The sequence below is a fragment of the Schistocerca cancellata genome, chromosome 1 (genome assembly GCF_023864275.1).
Source record: "Schistocerca cancellata isolate TAMUIC-IGC-003103 chromosome 1, iqSchCanc2.1, whole genome shotgun sequence".
Lineage (NCBI taxonomy): Eukaryota > Metazoa > Arthropoda > Insecta > Orthoptera > Acrididae > Schistocerca > Schistocerca cancellata.
The window spans coordinates 236,351,275-236,369,843 of record NC_064626.1 but is presented as its reverse complement, the minus strand read 5'-3'; the positions used below and the strand labels follow the sequence as shown (position 1 = coordinate 236,369,843).

General features: G+C 46.0%; 1 protein-coding gene across 1 annotated transcript in view; it reads left to right on the top strand.

Annotated features, from left to right (window-relative positions):
• The window catches only part of LOC126170093 (zinc finger protein 628-like), a 368,212-nt gene extending 362,279 nt beyond the window's left edge, over positions 1-5,933 (top strand). The window contains exon 5 of the mRNA XM_049920696.1: positions 3,917-5,933. Within this exon, the coding sequence (XP_049776653.1) occupies positions 3,917-4,052 (136 nt within the window). The 3' untranslated portion in view covers positions 4,053-5,933. The remainder of the gene's footprint in view (positions 1-3,916) is intronic.
• The last annotated feature ends 12,636 nt before the right edge of the window (positions 5,934-18,569 follow it).

The window sequence follows — 18,569 nt, the reverse complement described above, 5'->3', positions numbered from 1 at the left end:
TGTTTGTATTACGTCCAGCCTTATCGTCAAATATGGGGTGTCTAGGAATCCTTCCTATTCGGTTCCCTAGATAATCAGATCAAACAAGTCGTATTAATGAGTTTTATTATAAAAAGAAGAGACACAATACTTAACTTTGACAATTACACAGAAGTGTCGCAAGCAAAGGGTGACACACAAAATAAGCAATCCTCTTCAGTATAAATAATTCCAAGTCTGTGCTACATAGAGCGTACAAGCGAAGTAACCAGGGTTGAGGCTTCTGTCCAAGTCGCTAGTCTTGAGGTTGTTATTCAACTAGGCGCTGCCAGTCGCTCGCGGCACTTATGTCCTCTTCACACAGGGGCACTGCTATCGCAATGTCGTCCCGGAAGGAGGTCCGGTCAACGTACGATTGGCTGACTTCTCACAGCCATCTCTTCTCTATCGGTTCCGACTGGCGTGCCAATGCTTGACTTTACGCCGTAAAAGATTGCATCACCCGTTCAATATGATAATGATGGGGCGGAACATGTTCAACAGTCCCTGGAACATTTAAACTCCATCAATTGTAACATAAAACTCACGATGGGACTTTAGAAAGAGAACCAAATATCTTCCCTCGACGTGTTAGTCAAGAGAATAACGGACGGGTCCCTAGGCCACGGTTCATATAGAAAACCTACGCACACTGACCTCTGTGTCTTCGCTTCGAGCCATCACTATGCGCCACAAGGAACTTCAGTGCTAAAGACCTTAGTCTATAGAGTTCGAACACTTTCAACCAAGCGAACCTCGCCGAAGAATTACAACACCTACGAATAGTGTTCCGAAGAAATGGGTTCTCAGATCATCAAACTGAATGGGCGATGCAATCAAAATCAAGAATTCTTGAGAAAGAGGTTGAGACGGCGTTCGAGGAAAAGACGATGTCAGAAAAACCTAATAAACAGGGACGGAGATTTCTGATTAAATAACGCTGGCACTCAATTTATATAATATATCGCCGACCATCACATGCACAAGAATTAGATGACGGTACACAGAATATCAGTGCGGGTTCACAAAAACTAAAGAGAGTCAAAGGACGGAGTAGGCATCAGGGATCAAACTCGGCTATAAATAGCGGCCTGAGGACAACAGTAATTCACAGTATGGTTGGCAGTCGAGGCAACTAGTACACATATCAGCAAAACTCGCAACACCTGAAGAAGATGGCTGGATCGGTCGAAGAAATACTGTGCAGAAAATGGAGGCAACAACTCGGCAGAACATGCGAAAGCTCACTGTTAATTGTACAACGCTTCGATTGATACCCCAATTGGCTTGTCATATTCGTACCTCTCCACTGTCCGCGATAATACACTACTTGCCATTAAAATTGCAACACCAAGAAAAAATGCAAATGGTAAACTGGTATTCATTGGACAAATATATTATACTAGAATTGACATGTGATTACATTTTCACGCAGTTTGGGTGCATAGATCCTGAGAAATCAGTAACCAGAACAACCACCTCTGGCCGTAATAACGGCCTTGATACGCCTAGGTATTGAGTCAAACAGAGCTTGGATGGCGTGTACAGGTACAGCTGCCCATGCAGCTTCAACACCATACCACAGTTCATCAAGAGTAGTGACTGGCGTATTGTGACGAGCCAGTTGCTCGGCCACCTTGGACCAGACGTTTTCAATTGGTGAGAGATCTGGAGAATGTGCTGGCCAGGGCAACAGCTGAACGTTTTCTGTATCCAGAAAGGCCCGTACAGGACTTGCAACATGCGGTCGTGCATTATCATGTTGAAATGTAGGGTTTCGCTGGGATCGAATGAAGGGTAGAGCCACGGGTCGTAACACATCTGAAATGTAACGTCCACTGTTCAAAGTGGCGTCAATGCGAACGAGAGGTGACCGAGACGTGTAACCAATGGCACCCCATACCATCACGCCGTGTGATACGCCAGTATGGCGATGACGAATACACCTTTCCAATGTGCATTCACCGTGATGTCGCCAAACACGGATGCGACCATCATGATGCCGTAAACAGAACCTGGGTTAATCCGAAAAAAATGACGTTTTGCCATTCGTGCACCCAGGTTCGTTGTTGAGTACACCATCGCAAGCGCTCCTGTCTGTGATGCAGCGTCAAGGGTAACTGCAGCCATGGTCTCCGAGCTGATAGTCCACACTGCTCCAAACGTCGTCGAACTGTTCGTGCAGATGGCTGTTGTCTTGCAAACGTCCCTGTTGACTCAGGGATCCAGACGTGGCTGCACGATCCGTTACAGCCATGCGGATAAGATGCCTGTCATCTCGACTGCTAGTGATACGAGGCCGTTGGGACCCAGCACGGCGTTCCGTATTGCCCTCCCGAACCCACCGATTCCATATTCTGCTAACAGTCATTGGATCTCGACCAACGCGTGCAGTAATGTAGCGATACTATAAACTGCAATCGCGATAGGCTACAATCCGACCGTTATCAAAGCCGGAAAAGTGATGGTACGCATTTCTCCTTACACGAGGCATCACAACAACGTTTCACCAGGCAACGCCGGTCAACTGCTGTTTGTGTATGAGAAATCGGTTGGAAACTTTCCTCATGTCAGCATGTTGTAGGTGTCTCCACCGGCGCCAACCTTGTGTGAATGCCCTGAAAAGCTAATCATTTGCATATCAAATCATCTTCTTCCTGTGGGTTAAATTTCGCGTCTGTAGCACGTCATCTTCATGTTATAGCAATTTTTATGGCCAGTAGTGTAATTTGTCAGTAAAATTGTCGTTGTGAAGGTTCCGTGGTTGGGATAAACTGTAGTGTCCGGACCCACTCATCGACTTTGGGAAATGCATTCAAACCAGAGGCAACGACGCGACACAGACGGAATCTTTGAAAACAAAGGAATCTTTGTAAACAAAGGAATGTAGCATACGATAAACTTACCATCACAATTAACGCGATTATTTCCATCCATGAACCAAAACTTTATGATCACCTGCTTAATGGCATTTTTGTACGCCTCTGGAACGAAATACATCACCGATTCTGCGTATCAGAGATCCGTTAGTTTGTTGGTTGCTTTGTGGAGGTATGTTGCATTAGATGTCTACGCACAGTTCGTGTGTGTGTGTGTGTGTGTGAGAGAGAGAGAGAGTGAGTGATGTGAATTCCTAAGGGCCCAAACTGCTGAGGTCATCAGACCCTAGACTTACACATTACGTAAACTAACTTAAACTTACTTATACTAAGAACAAGACGCACACCTATGCCCCAGGGAGGACCCAAACCTCCGGCGGGAGGCGCCTCTAACCGCACGGCCATTCCGCGCGGCGCACAGATGATACAGTTTGCGTAAACAACGGGCCGCTGATTTGCGTATGCGTTGTCTCATAGCGACTCTGATGAGTTCCATAGGATTTACAGGCGAATTTATTTCCCTCACATCAACGTGAGTTCACTATAATTCTCCTCAAACCACTGTAGCCCGGTTCTGGCTCAGAGACACGGACAGATATAGTGCTGAAAGATGATATCGCCATTGGGGAAGCTTCGCCGTTTTCGAGATACTTGTTGACAATGTCTCTTACCTCAATGCATTTCCCCATTAGCAGGCCGGCCGCTGTGGCCGAGCGGTTTTAGGCGGTTCAGTCCGGAACTGCGCTGCTGCGCCAGTCGCAGGTTCGAATTCGGCCTCGGGCATGGATGTATGTGATGTTCTTAGGTTAGTTAGATTTAAGTAGTTCTAAGTCTAGGGGACTGATGACCTTCGATGTTAAGTCCCATAGTGCTTGGAGCAATTTTTTTTTAAAGGTCAACAAGAGGGCCCAGTTGTAAACTATGTATATTTTTTAATTCCTTATTGAATTATGTAACAGAACGCTACCAACATTAACATATGTCTAACGTTTTTTTTTATTTACCGCCTATGTATGCAGGAGTGGCGTTGCGAGGGTCCTTACGTCAATCGACAACGCGGAGCGTCCTGGCACGGCATCGAGCAGTGAGACACAAACGAGCAGTAACATTAAAGTGGAAGACAGCGATACGGACGAACCAGCTGACCAGCGGTGACGTCACCATGCTGCGGACAACCTCATCGTGGGAGTGACGTCGTAATGTGAAGTCCCCACGTCACGACGCAGGTCGTCAGAGTATGTGCAGTGAAAGACAATCCATTGCTTTATTTTCTTCGTTAACACGCGAGGAAATCCGTCAGTCAGTCAGTACGAAACAGAAACGGCAACATAATCAGTCGAGCACTACAGCCGACAGCAGCGTGTATTAGTTTTATGAGAGCGATATCTCAAATCCAGCCTGTCTTCGTAAAAAAGGAGACGTGAAGCTCCGCAATGAAAATATCGTCGATATTAAATAAACTTCATTGCAAGGGATTGGCTCTGCAAATTTCTTCTTTTTTCGCAACTGAAATCGTTGTTTTGATCTGCACCAGAAAACGGGAAACTCGTGTGATTTCCGTGGTTAGCGGGATTTGTGATGATTTATTTTCGGGGTTCCTTGCCGTATTGATGACTCCATTCTGCGTGCAGAATATTTCGACGTCTGATCTAGTCGTCTTTTTGAGGTTGTGACATTCTTGGCCAGTGGCAACACTTTTTATGTCGAAATTTGTCTGGATAACGCATCAAGTGGCTGTATAACCATTTTCACATTCATTAAAAATACTTATTTTCTGATCGACTGTACAGTCTAAGGTGGAAAGTCTCAGGCCGACTATACAATAGTTATTGCTTATTGGTTGTTACATCAGTTTTAAAAAAAGAAACACTCAGTTACATGTTTCCAATAAAAAATAAAAACCCTGCTTCTCAAGTCAACGTGGCTAACATCTTTCCAGCCACAAATTTATAAGAAATATCACGGAGCCGTCGGCACTGACTGACACTCGGCCTTGTTCATACAAGAGATCGGCAATTTCCGTCACTTCTCTCAGAAGCGGTTTTATTTAAAGACTGCGCCATTTACGTGATTAGTTAGGTGTAAAAAGCTATTCCAACAGATTTGTTGGTGGAACGCCAAAAATACGCAATTAAGGATTTTAAATGATGTCCTTCGCAGAATACCAGTTAATTTGGTTTAGAATCTCCATTTATAATTGTTTATTGACATTGGATTTGCTAGAAAAAGACATTGGTATTGGTGACATTTAAAACCAATTACTTTTCCCCATTACAAAAATTGTAATAATAATTTTGTTGATGTAAGTCATTCACTGTGCGTAAAGGTTGATATGGCGTTAAAAACTTCCAGTGATGAATGTGCTGGAGGCAATAAATGATTTTATATGGCTATATTAATTCTTTATTATTAAAATATAGACTTTTTACTTGCATTCAGTTGTGTGTGCCGAGTTAGTTATATACTCTGCATAGTCTGCAACAACACAGTCACTCTGATGTGTGGTTCGATCAAAATGATGCAAAATTACCTACGAAAACCACAATGTATCAGATGTGATGGGTCATTTAAATGAAGCAGTCCTCTACGAAACCTGTTATGTCACTATGAATTGTGCGACCTCCCGTTTTCCAATAAACGTTACTATTATTTGTCGCGTACTCGAAACTGAGAATTGGACGCGAAAATTCGGATGACTCAGAGATACTAATACGAGTAAGTGTATTTAGTATGTCTGGCATTTAATGAATCAGAAAATTACAAGAAAAATTAAGGTCTTGGCAGTACTACGTTACGCGAAATCGAAGTCTGACTGAAATGTTCCGTAATTTTACGTTACGTGTCAGAGACTACGCTGAAGGCAATCAGTTATGGACTTAGTGTATGCTGTCGATCTACTATCCATGAAAATAAGAAGATAATTCGAGCTACATCAGAAGATATTCAGAGCAGAGATTTTATTTATGCTCACTGCCAGAAAGTCTCGTTTGTCTTTCATTGTGTGTAAAAATGGAGGCGTCAGTTAGAATGGAAACGCGACAATAATAAGTCAAGTTAGAGCTTCCATTTCATTAATGGATGTGCCCAAACTATTGACCTTCGTTGTTTTACTACCTCGATTCACACAAGCAGCAGCTACCCATTGCGTATGAAACAGCAGATGTTTGATTTCCATGTATCAAAACGTAGAAGTGTTACATATATATCTGAATGTCTTTCGAAATATATTGGTCATTCGAATGTGTGTTTGAATTTACATTAGTAAATGTGGTTATGAGGTAGCGGTAAACAGGTTTGTTTTATAACGCACAGCCTTGAGAAAAGTGTTCATACAGAGGGCGTTTAGTTCGTTTTTGAATATCGAAGGACAACTCAGACTCAGTTTCGACATGTACGTCGTTTTGATATCTTCAGAATTGCACATAGTTGTAAATGTCGCTAGTGTTTATAAACTCTGCTTTTAAAGTAAACACAAGTTATTACCCTTGATGCTACCTGCGAAAGAATGGATTTTTGACTTTGTTCTCAATTTCCCTGTTGTGGCTAACCAGCATCCGGGCAGAACTCCATACAATATATATTCTATAGCGGACTTTGTAATGTCTTTCATTCATAATAGAATATGCTACATGCGGGCTGCTCATAGGAACGCATTTACTACAAAGATTCCCTGAAGTCGTCACTTGAGTTGACAGCTACAAACAACTGCGCTTCAGCCTTTATAACACTGCCTCCTGTCTAAAGCTGTTTCTCAGAAATGTTCCAGCGCTGGAAGAAACAGTGACCTTTCAGCTTCCACCGAGAAGACATTCCAGTTCAACAGCAATGTACACCATGATCCCTGTTACTTGCCGTCGTACGTATATCACCAGCTAGCCGACGTGCAACACAGTCCAATTGAAAATAACATAACGACCTATTTTGTAACAGTTGAACCTTTAAATATTGTGTCTTTCATGTTCCTCGTTATTCATTGCTATGAAATGTGGAATTTTGTGAATAAAATGTTTAAATACAATAACTAAACGTCTAAAATAATGATTTCCTTTCCAGTGACTAATCGTTCCTATGAACTGTTGTGAAAAGTAATATAATAAGATTTTGAGAATATAAGTATCTGATTTTCGAAATTTTTTTCGGGGAATTTGTTAGAAGGTATTTTTCGAATATCTCACCATAATGCAGATCCATCTACACCTAAACACACACACTACGCAAGTCACTGTACAGTGTATGGTGAATAATACTATTTACTCACTTTACTGTTCCATCCACAAACGGAGTGAGGGAGAAATGATTGTTTGTATTCCTCTGTCAGAGCCCAAACCTCTTTCGTCTTGTCTATACGACCAGGGCGCGCGATGTGCGTCGACGCATTAGGACAGTTCTGCAAATGTTAGTTCCCCAGATTTACTCAACAAAGTTTCGCGAAAAGAATTTCATACACCCTTCCAAGAATTAACATTTAAGTGCACAGAATTTTTATATTTCAAGTACGCTCATAGTCTGCCAAGAAACCAACACGTCTGAGTGAAAAATAACCACATTATTTAAGCATACACTAATCTCTGTTTACTTTTTGTTTGACAAGTAATATTTTGAACAGACTCATCCATGGTAGCTAATTTTGGCGGATTTTGAAGAAAAAGTGCTCAGTTCTGTCGTTTTAAAACCAACGGTGTTCTGAAGGTATGTCGAAGACACATTGATGGCATTTCTTGAGCATCTTGACTCCATTCATGAAAGTATGAAATTTACGATGGAACGGGAAATGAGTGGCTGTCTGCCATTTTTGGATGTATTAGTTCGACATAAGAAGACTTGATTTTTAGGGCATTGCGTGTGCCTAAGTCCACCCGTATCGACTTATACTAGCAGACGTCTAGCTGCCACCATCCTTCGCAAGCTATGTGTGTACTTAAAACTTTAGTACATAAGGCTCATGTGGTGTCCGACACTGACAACCTACATGGTGGACTAGCACACTTGGAAGAGATATACAGTAGAAATGGATATATAAAACAACAAATTAACATAGGTCTGTAAGCGAAAACGTCAGGCCGGCCGGGGTGGCCGAGCGGTTCTAGGCGCTAGTCTGGAACCGCGCGACCGCTACGGTCGCAGGTTCGAATCCTGCCTATGGATGTGTGTGATGTCCTTAGGTTAGTTAGGTTTAAGTAGTTCTAAGTTCTAGGGGACTGATGACCTCAGAAGTTAAGTCCCATAGTGCTCAGAGCCATTTGAACCATTTGAAAACGCCAGACCAACCAAAGGAAGAGCAAGAAGAAAGTGAAGTGAAGCCGACGGACTTCCAACCGTATGTAGGAAATATTTCTTCAAAAATTGACAGAATGATGAAAAAACATACAGGAAATCTGATCTTCCTCACACTGGCCAAGACTGCAGCTCTGCTGAAATCTGTGAAAGATGATCTCTTTTACAGGAGGTGGGTATATACGAAATTCCTTATGAGCGTGGTAAAAAGTACATAGGAAAAACAATACGCACTGTACAGGAACGGTGCATCGAACACCAGCAGTACTCCCGTCTCCAAGAGTCCCCTGCATGGCTAACCACTGTATTTCCACTAACCATTCCGTGGACTGCGAGAAAGTCAAGATACAGGCGAAAGCCTCATCCTTTAGGATTCAGTGGCGAAGGAAGCAGTGGAAATAGAATTAGCATAGGGCCTACAACCTGCTCAAACCTGACGAGTGATTCCAGATCGACGGGTGGTAGAAACACCTCATTTGGAGGCTGCCTTCTCAGGGAAGCTATTGTTCTGAGTCTTCACTACCTGACATTGTAAAGTCTGTCATCCATAATAGTCAGCTGCATAATTCGTAAATACTGTGGATTTCCTGTCTCTGCACTTGCTAAGCTTCACTCTTAGACCATTAATCTTGTATTAGTATTATGCGGGCACTATATCGTGGCAGTTTTGGATGGGGAGTGTTTTGAACTGTAGTTGCGTAAGATACCGGTAGAGGTCGGGCCTGAACTACCACCACTGCCAACGCAGCAAACATTTGCGCCGTAGCCACTACCAAACGCTTCGTGTACTCCAGTGAGCTTTGTGTTGTGTATTGCATTTTTTCTTTTTTTATGAATGAAGAGACTAATCCTGGTACATAAAGGGATTTGAAAGCGACGCTCACCACAACAAAAGGAATCAACGATCCCTATGGCCGTTACGTCAGTTCTGCTCTCGTAGAAGCACAGAACGCGGACGTAGGATGGCAGCCCTTCGAGAGGGAGGCAGGGCTTATTCGTTCGCACTGCTCCTATCCCCTCGGGCAGCCTTAGATCTGATTTGTTTACAGCCGCGGCCGACTGCCACGATATACTATCCGCATAGTAACTGACACTGTTGTTAACAACAGTATACCTCTGACGCACATGCGTTTACTCCACGGTATTCCCTAAAGTTGTTTAAATCCTGCCAGTGACTCACCTTCAAATCATTCGAAACGATGGAACTAGGAATAATACTATCCAGGATGTACACCCGAAAAATCGTGGAACATCAAACACTCTCCTACTATTTGACTCGATGGGTAACAAATCTGGCAATGCGCTTCAGAACTAATTCGATGTCTTACTTTGATCCTACCTATTGAGGCCCCTTAACACTTGAGCATTACTCAAGAGTGGATTGCACAAGAGTTCTGCATACGGTCTTCTTTACTGGTGCACTACATTTTCCAAGAAGTGTGTAATTTAACCGAAGTCGGCAATTCACCTTCCCTACAACTGACGCTTGGTGTGATCGTTCTATTTCATGTTGTTTCGCAACGTATCGCTACGAATAAATACGAAGGGACTTAAAAAAAGGAACACCGTCCGAAAAGGCCTCGAGAGCCCAACGGTGCCGAGCGGCCGTCGTGTCATCCTCACCCTTAGGCGTCACCCGATGCGCATACTCATGGGCATGCGATCAGCATAGCGCTCTCCCGGCCGCTGCCAGGTTTCGTGACCGGTGCCACTGCTTCTCAGTCAAGTAGCTCCTCAATTGGCTTCACGAGGGCTGCGTGCACCCCGCTTGCCAACAGCATTCGGTAGACCTGGACAGTGATCTATCCAAGTGCTAGCCAGGCCCCACAGTGCTTTACTTCTGTGATCTGACGCGAACCGGTTGAACAAAATAAGAACTTCTTTATCTGAGTTTGCACAAAATGGCATTTGTCCACACTTAAAGTCAAACGTGCCTTTCATAGTCTACTAAAGATATCCTCGAAACGTCTCTCATGCTCCGGTAAATGTTTTGAACAGACAGTTACGTCATCAAGATAGACTGGACAAGTTTTTGGCTTTAATCCTCTCAGTACCCCATCTAACAGCCGCTGGAAAGTTGCCGTTGCGTTCTTTTGTCCAAATGGCATGCGTTTGTAATGAAAAAGTTCTGCTGGGACGGTAAACACCGTTTTCGACCTAACTTCAGGCGCCACCTTCAATTAATAGTATCCACTCCTGAGGTCCATAGTTGTGAAGAACCAACACTATCCTAGAGTATCCAAAGTTTCCGTGATGTTTGGAACTGGATAAGCATCCGAAGTGTTTCGCGCGTTTGGATACCTGTAGTCGTAGCAAAATCTGTATTTCCGTGTCCCGTCCATCGACGACGATAATATTTGCGCTCCAGGATCTATCACTCAGTTGTATGATCCCATCCTGTAGCTGCTTTGCTGTACGGTACGGCTTCCTATAAACTGGTGCACTGTCCCCTGTCGATATGTGATGTTGCGTCAGCGGGGTTGTCGGTAACCATCCGTTCGCACAAAATAAATCACTAATCCTCAACAACAAGTTCTCCATAGACATTCGATCACTGCACCTCAAATGACCTGCTTTCCCTCGTAACACTTCCGTATGGACGGTTTGCTTGTGGCTTCCCTCTAGGCTCGACCTATCGAAGTCCTCATCTTCCACGACTTCCAGAGTGGCTATTGTTGCACCCTTTGACTGAGACACCTCCCCTCTGCCAAAGCTATCCACACTAACCGGAATCATCTGTTCCCCATTAATGTCACTCACATGCGCTAAACTTCTGCGGGTAAAACAATGCGAACTATCCAACTCTTCACCGCTTCAGAGCGATTCAATCACATATAACGTTTCCCACTGCAAATCGCTGTCCACTGAAACCCACAGTATCTTTCCCGTACCTGGTGGTATTTTATCCTGATGATCGATCTTTACTGAAAACGTACGCAGTTTAATTGGTCTTAACCTCGTGATAAGTGAACCTTGCGCCATTGTCCCAGCTGCAACTGTCTCCCCCAGTTCAGACAAAGTCCCACTGAGTTCCACTGTGCGTTGCAAAAGATCATCTTAACGTGATGTTTGTCGAGAAATTCTAACCCGAGAACCACTGAAGAATCTTCACCCATGCATGGCAACACATCCATGCGTTCGCTAAGCTTAGTTTTCCGGCTGAAAACTCCATTACTGATGTACCCACTAATTCCACCCTATTATCGCCAACCCCACGTAACCTGTACTGTAGTGGCCCCAGTCTCCTCTTTCCCACGAAGTCCAGAATGACCACAAATACATTCGCACCTGTGGCCACCAAAAATCTCTGTTTCCTGGCCGCGCATGGTAGCCGCGTGGTCTGTGGCGTCCTGTCACTGTTCGCGCGGCTGCCCCCGTCGGAGGTTCGAGTCCTACCTCGGGCATGTGTGTGTGTCGTCCACAGTTAAAGTTAGATTAAGTAGTGTGTAAACTTAGGGACCGATGACCACAGCAGTTTGGTCCCATAAGATCTTACCACAAATTTCCAAATTTCTGTTTCCTGCCACCCACTAAGCCCCCTTAACTTCATTCCGTCTGTGCACTAACTTGTGCCGAGTTACGGTCTACAAGGACTGCCTTCCGACGGTTGAAGTAATCCCGTCTGCATTTAACAGTTGTTTTCCTTGCCGGTACTTTCCACCCTACGTACCTCTACACTCGTGACCGGTGGCCCACTATGCCACACGCATAGCACTCTGGCCGCTTAACACTGCTTTATCACATGCCCTTCCCGACCGCATCTATAACACTGACAGAAGCGAACACGCGGTGGTCCACTTTCTGCCCTTGTGGCCTTATCCACCTCCTCTATAAGTGTTGCAATACTGAGAGCTGACTCTTATGTCCTCTGGGTTCTCCATACGTACCCTCCGTGACATTTCGGTGGATATACCTCGCAAAAAACCATCCACTGCTCTGTTTTCCGCCTCCTGTAACAGTACCCTATTAGCTTCTGCATTCTGGGTCTGTACGAGTTATGTCTTTGCATTTAGCTTACGGATTATAACCGAGGATGCTTCCACAAATTCGGTGCGCTGCATCGACACGACTTAATTTCTCCCGAAAAAATCGCGCACTGTTCTGCTTTTGGTACCACTGGCACAATCCAACGGCCCACTCCCGGAACTAATGTGCTTTATTTAATGTTTTGTGGTAGACAACATATCCTGGGCGTTTCCCGCCAAACACGTATTAGCAACATACAGGGCTACTTCATCTGAGACCCATGTACTTCCCCAGCTTCCCTAAGAACCTTAACGAAAATTGTCACGCCCTCCGTTGTCTTGCCCGAGAAGGGATTAATCAATGCAACCACTGGCAGGTCAAATGAAACAGAAGCCGATCTCACTCCAGATTTGGTTCAAATGGCTCTGAGCACTATGGGACTTAACAGCTGTGGTCATCAGTCCCCTAGAACTTAGAAATACTTAAACCTAACTAACCTAAGGACATCACACACATCTATGCCCGAGGCAGGATTCGAACCTGCGACCGTAGCGGTCGCGCGGTTCCAGACTGGGCGCCTAGAAGCGCTCGGCCACCGCGGCCGGTCACTCCAGATTTACTCTCCCTTTACACTGATTGCGACTGATCATGACTCTCCTTACGACCCTATGACTCAAGATTAAATTCTAAATTTCTCTCCTTCATGCTCTCAAACTGCTCTGTTAACACTCGCACTTGCCGAGTTAAAGCAGCAATTGCATCCGAAGTAGTAGCACATGTTTCCACCACTTTACATACACTACTTCCACCTTAACTCAACTGATTTTTAACCCATTTAACCCTAAAAAAAATGTAATCACAAATTAATTCCTCCCGTGAATCATCACCCGTCAACGCTCAGCACAACTACTACACAGATGACCACAACACCTACATACAGAAGAAACAAACATCTGCTACAGCTCTGGTACGTGGCAACTCGTGCCCAGACAAAGTGCAAAATGAACACTTCACTGGCACTAAAATATTACGTCTACCATTACAAAGATAACACTGCCGGTTCATGTGGCTTCTCAAAAGTATCTCTTAACACCTTGCGCCCTAGCTCACACAAGTGACTCTGACAACGAGAGCTAACATCAAAAATAATATAAAGAACACTTAGACTCACTGCACCACGTTATGCTCAGCTGCTATCTACGTCACTCACCACTCACCACTCACCAAAACCAACTCTCTCACCAAAATGTAGTGTTGGACGTTGGGGACTCTTTCCGTCACAACGTATTGCGTTGGAAAGCGGAACGACCACTTCCTGACTCCAAATTGTTACAACCCCTTGAGCTCAGTTGTTGTAATACGTCAGAACGTTAGAAAGGTACGATTTGGGTGAGAGGGGTGACTCACGCCTAATCGTGCAGAGAAACACCGGCAAGTGTGTCATCGAGGGTACGCAGCGGGCCAGCCGCTGAAATCGGCGATGGCGCCGCACAGCGTGCGTGCGCGGATCAGCGCCGATGCCGATGCCGGGGCGCCCATCCTCGCAGATGTAGCGCACCTCCTCAGGTCACGGCTGAGTGGCTGCCGCTTTTGCCGGTTGCTCCCGTGGCCCGGAAAACGGCTGACTGATCCCTCACGCGCGGCTCCAGGACCCAATGTAGAGCGACGCAGGGAAGCAGTCGTCGTTGTAGTGAGCCTTAGCAGATTCGACCGTACACCCAGGGCAAAGCTGTCAGTGACCGCAGACAGCCTTGCACCAGTGTGGCCCCGCTCCTGCAGTCGGCAGCTTGCAACCCGTCGGATGACGTCACCTAGAGAGAGGAGGCCAGCAGCCCATTCGCCCCTCGCGCCGGTGCAACTCAAGGCGTGCCGCGCCCCGCCACAGCTATGACGCACCTGTGCAGCGGAGGTGGGAGCTACTTTCAGCGGCCCGGTTGGCAGCCGATATCCACCACCAAAAGGTCGTCGTGGTTGACCCGCAACAATCATCATTCTCTCCAGTTCTAGAGGCGGACAGAATGGCAATAGGTCTGCCCGATTTGAGCCTCCGAGCTATCTTATCGGCTTCTCGTATAGCTCTTCCCAATGCCTTTGACTTCTTCTGGATGGGACAAGTGGAGTGTTCTTTAATAATTACAAAGTCAGCTTTCCTCAGCCAGTTTGGCACCTACACTCACGTCACTAGGCGCTGTTGTAACTGCGACTTACGGGTTCTCCACAGCACGTCAGTGCCCTGTGCTGCCCTGATTACTTCACACTTGCATACAGTGCCTTGTTGCCTTGTTGCCTGTGGGCGGTGTCATAAACCTGCCTCGCAGAATCGCTTGCAAATGATCAACATTGCCCGCGCCTGCCATACGATGTGCCAGTCTGTCCTTTAACTACTGCCTTCCAACCACAGCTGCGCGAAATTTACAAGAATTTCCCAAATCCACGCCTGTGCTTATTCTTGGCGCAGTATTCGGGAGGACGACGGTTCAATCCCGCGTCCGGCCATCCTGATTTAGGTTTCCCGTGATTTCGCTGAATCGCTCCCGGCAACTGCCGGGATGGTTCCTTTGAAAGGGCACGGCCGACTTCCTTCCCTAATTCGATGAGACCGATGATCTCGCTCTTTGGTCTCTCTTCCCCGAAACAATCCAACCCCAGCCTCTTGGCGCAGCAAGCTGATGTTAGGGTTCGAGTGTTGCGCAGACCCCACGAAGCCATGGACCCAAGTTTTCAACAAGGCGCTTTGCAAGCTGGTGGTGGCGCCATAATTGTGTTGGCTGTGTTTGCATGGAATAGACTGGGTCCTCTGGTCCAGCTGAACTGATCATTGAGTGAAAATGGTCATTTTCGGCTACATGGAGACCATCTGTAGCCATTCATGGACTTCATGTTCCTACACAACGATGTCACGTCACCAGGTCACAGTTGTTCGTGATTCGTTTGAAGAACATTCTGGACAATTCGAGAGAATGATTTGGCCACCCAGGTTGACCAAAATGAATTCCATCGAACATTTATGGGACATTATCGACAGGTCGGTTCGTGCACTGAATGCTGCCTGGCAACACTTTCGCAATTATGAATGGCTGTAGAGGCAGTATGGCTCAATATTTCTGGAGCAACTTATTGGTTCCATTCCACGTCGAGTTGCAGCACTTCCCCAGGCAAAAGGTGGCCCGACACTACATTAGGAGGTATCTCATGACTTTTGTTGCCACAGAGTATAGATGATAGAACTCGTTGTAACTGTTTGCCACGATTTATGCCAGTTCCATGGATTAAGGAGTGTGGTTTCTTTACGTAACGTTAAAGGTAAGTTCTGGAACATGACAGACATGAAAACACTCCGTCGACGGCTTGGCAGCAGCACGGCGAGCAGTGAGTGCAGACAAATTTGCATGCTGTGTTCATCAGACTGTTCACACACGACCGCTCCATGAGAGAACCTTATCTTCTTCAGTCGTCCCATGCCTCTCTTGCTCCATTGTTTATAGTCCATTGATAATTTAGGAAGTCTTTGTTTCGGGGAACGAAGTATATTTTCTCTCTGTTTTTCTTTGTACTGGACTGCGGTTTTTGATTATTAGTTGCATCCCTTATTGTTTCCTTATTGCTTTATTTCTAATTTTGTTTTCCCTAGTGCAGCCTTTCACAGATCCTAGAAACTTCATTTCTGGTGCTTCCAGTTGCCGTTAGTCTTTATTTCCCAGTGTTCATCTGTCTGCCCAATATAATAAAGTGGGAAATGTCATATTATAAAATTTCAGTTGTGTTCTTTCCTTGTTTTATGCTCAAGTTTTCTCCTTATTGTGCCACATACAGGTTGGTAACTAGTAATTTTTTTCTGTACGTCCATATTTTGTTCATACGATGTGTCACGGCCGAAATATCTGAAATGTTCAGGGATTCCTCTTTGCCGGCCGAAGTGGCCGTGCGGTTAAAGGCGCTGCAGTCTGGAACCGCAAGACCGCTACGGTCGCAGGTTCGAATCCTGCCTCGGGCATGGATGTTTGTGATGTCCTTAGGTTAGTTAGGTTTAACTAGTTCTAAGTTCTAGGGGACTAATGACCTCAGCAGTTGAGTCCCATAGTGCTCAGAGCCATTTGAACCATTTGGATTCCTCTTTTTTCCATTATCGGCCATAGATTATGTCCGTGAATTTCGCCAAACCCTTTTTCATAATCCACAAATGTTGGGTGAATTTCCACCTAGGTGACGACATATCTAGATGGAAACTCACTAAGCATTTGTAGATTATGAAAAAGCATTTAATATAATTCACAGAGATAGGCTATGAGCAACAATGGAAAAAAGTGGAGTCCCTAAACATCTTAGCCAAATCGCAAGAAGACTGTACATGAACACCAGAATTCGAATTGACACGGGGAAAGAGATAACACTGAAATACAAATAAATCATGAAGTAAAATAAGAGCTTACCTTGTCACCAACATTATGCAAATGGCTCTGAGCACTATGCGACTTAACTTCTGAGGTCATCAGTCGCCTAGAACTTCGAACTAACTAAACCTAACTAACCTAAGGACATCACACACATCCATGCCCGAGGCAGGATTCGAACCTGCGACCGTAGCGGTCGCTCGGCTCCAGACTGCAGCGCCTAGAACCGCACGGCCACTCCGGCCGGCAACATTATGCAATATCTATACAAATGACATGATCAGAATGTGGGAAAGAGACAAAATACCATCAGGCGTGGATAATGAGAGGAATGTACATAGTAAGACAATGTTATTCGCAGATGATGAAGCTATGAAATAAGACAGCGAAGATGAATTGCAAATGGCATGACATAAGCGCAGGCTTGAGTTTGACTATATACGCAAATAAGACTGAAACCGTGGCCTTTTCAGGCATTCACCCAGTACGAACAAAAATAATTCTGAGTAAAAAAACGAATAAATTAACACAGCAAACACATGCAACAGGCGGTTCGTTTCAAAGCACATGGAGTAAATTCACTAGTACAATAACATAAAAGATGGGCTGGAGGTAGGCTATACGTACCACAGACAAATGTTTCTATGTATTCTTGATTACATGCTTAGTGGTATATGGAAACAGACGCTCGACGCTGAACTATTACTAGGAAAAAAGCTGAGTTGCCTACCGTATAATGGAATAAGAATCACTACTAACCTCCCTCCATCACAGTCATCGACATAATCTCTGGTCCTTGAATGCTTGAATATAGAAACAAATATGAGGCGGTAAAAAAAATAAAGACATACACTCCTGGAAATGGAAAAAAGAACACATTGACACCGGTGTGTCAGACCCACCATACTTGCTCCGGACACTGCGAGAGGGCTGTACAAGCAATGATCACACGCACGGCACAGCGGACACACCAGGAACCGCGGTGTTGGCCGTCGAATGGCGCTAGCTGCGCAGCATTTGTGCACCGCCGCCGTCAGTGTCAGCCAGTTTGCCGTGGCATACGGAGCTCCATCGCAGTCTTTAACACTGGTAGCATGCCGCGGCAGCGTGGACGTGAACCGTATGTGCAGTTGACGGACTTTGAGCGAGGGCGTATAGTGGGCATGTGGGAGGCCGGGTGGACGTACCGCCGAATTGCTCAACACGTGGGGCGTGAGGTCTCCACAGTACATCGATGTTGTCGCCAGTGGTCGGCCAAGGTGCACGTGCCCGTCGACCTGGGACCGGACCGCAGCGACGCACGGATGCACGCCAAGACCGTAGGATCCTACGCAGTGCCGTAGGGGACCGCACCGCCGCTTCCCAGCAAATTAGGGACACTGTTGCTCCTGGGGTATCGGCGAGGACCATTCGCAACCGTCTCCATGAAGCTGGGCTACGGTCCCGCACACCGTTAGGCCGTCTTCCGCTCACGCCCCAACATCGTGCAGGCCGCCTCCAGTGGTGTCGCGACAGGCGTGAATGGAGGGACGAATGGAGACGTGTCGTCTTCAGCGATGAAAGTCGCTTCTGCCTTGGTGCCAATGATGGTCGTATGCGTGTTTGGCGCCGTGCAGGTGAGCGCCACAATCAGGACTGCATACGACCGAGGCACACAGGGCCAACACCCGGCAACATGGTGTGGGGAGCGATCTCCTACACTGGCCGTACACCACTGGTGATCGTCGAGGGGACACTGAATAGTGCACGGTACATCCAAACCGTCATCGAACCCATCGTTCTACCATTCCTAGACCGGCAAGGGAACGTGCTGTTCCAACAGGACAATGCACGTCCGCATGTATCCCGTGCCACCCAACGTGCTCTAGAAGGTGTAAGTCAACTACCCTGGCCAGCAAGATCTCCGGATCTGTCCCCCATTGAGCATGTTTGGGACTGGATGAAGCGTCGTCTCACGCGGTCTGCACGTCCAGCACGAACGCTGGTCCAACTGAGGCGCCAGGTGGAAATGGCATGGCAAGCCGTTCCACAGGACTACATC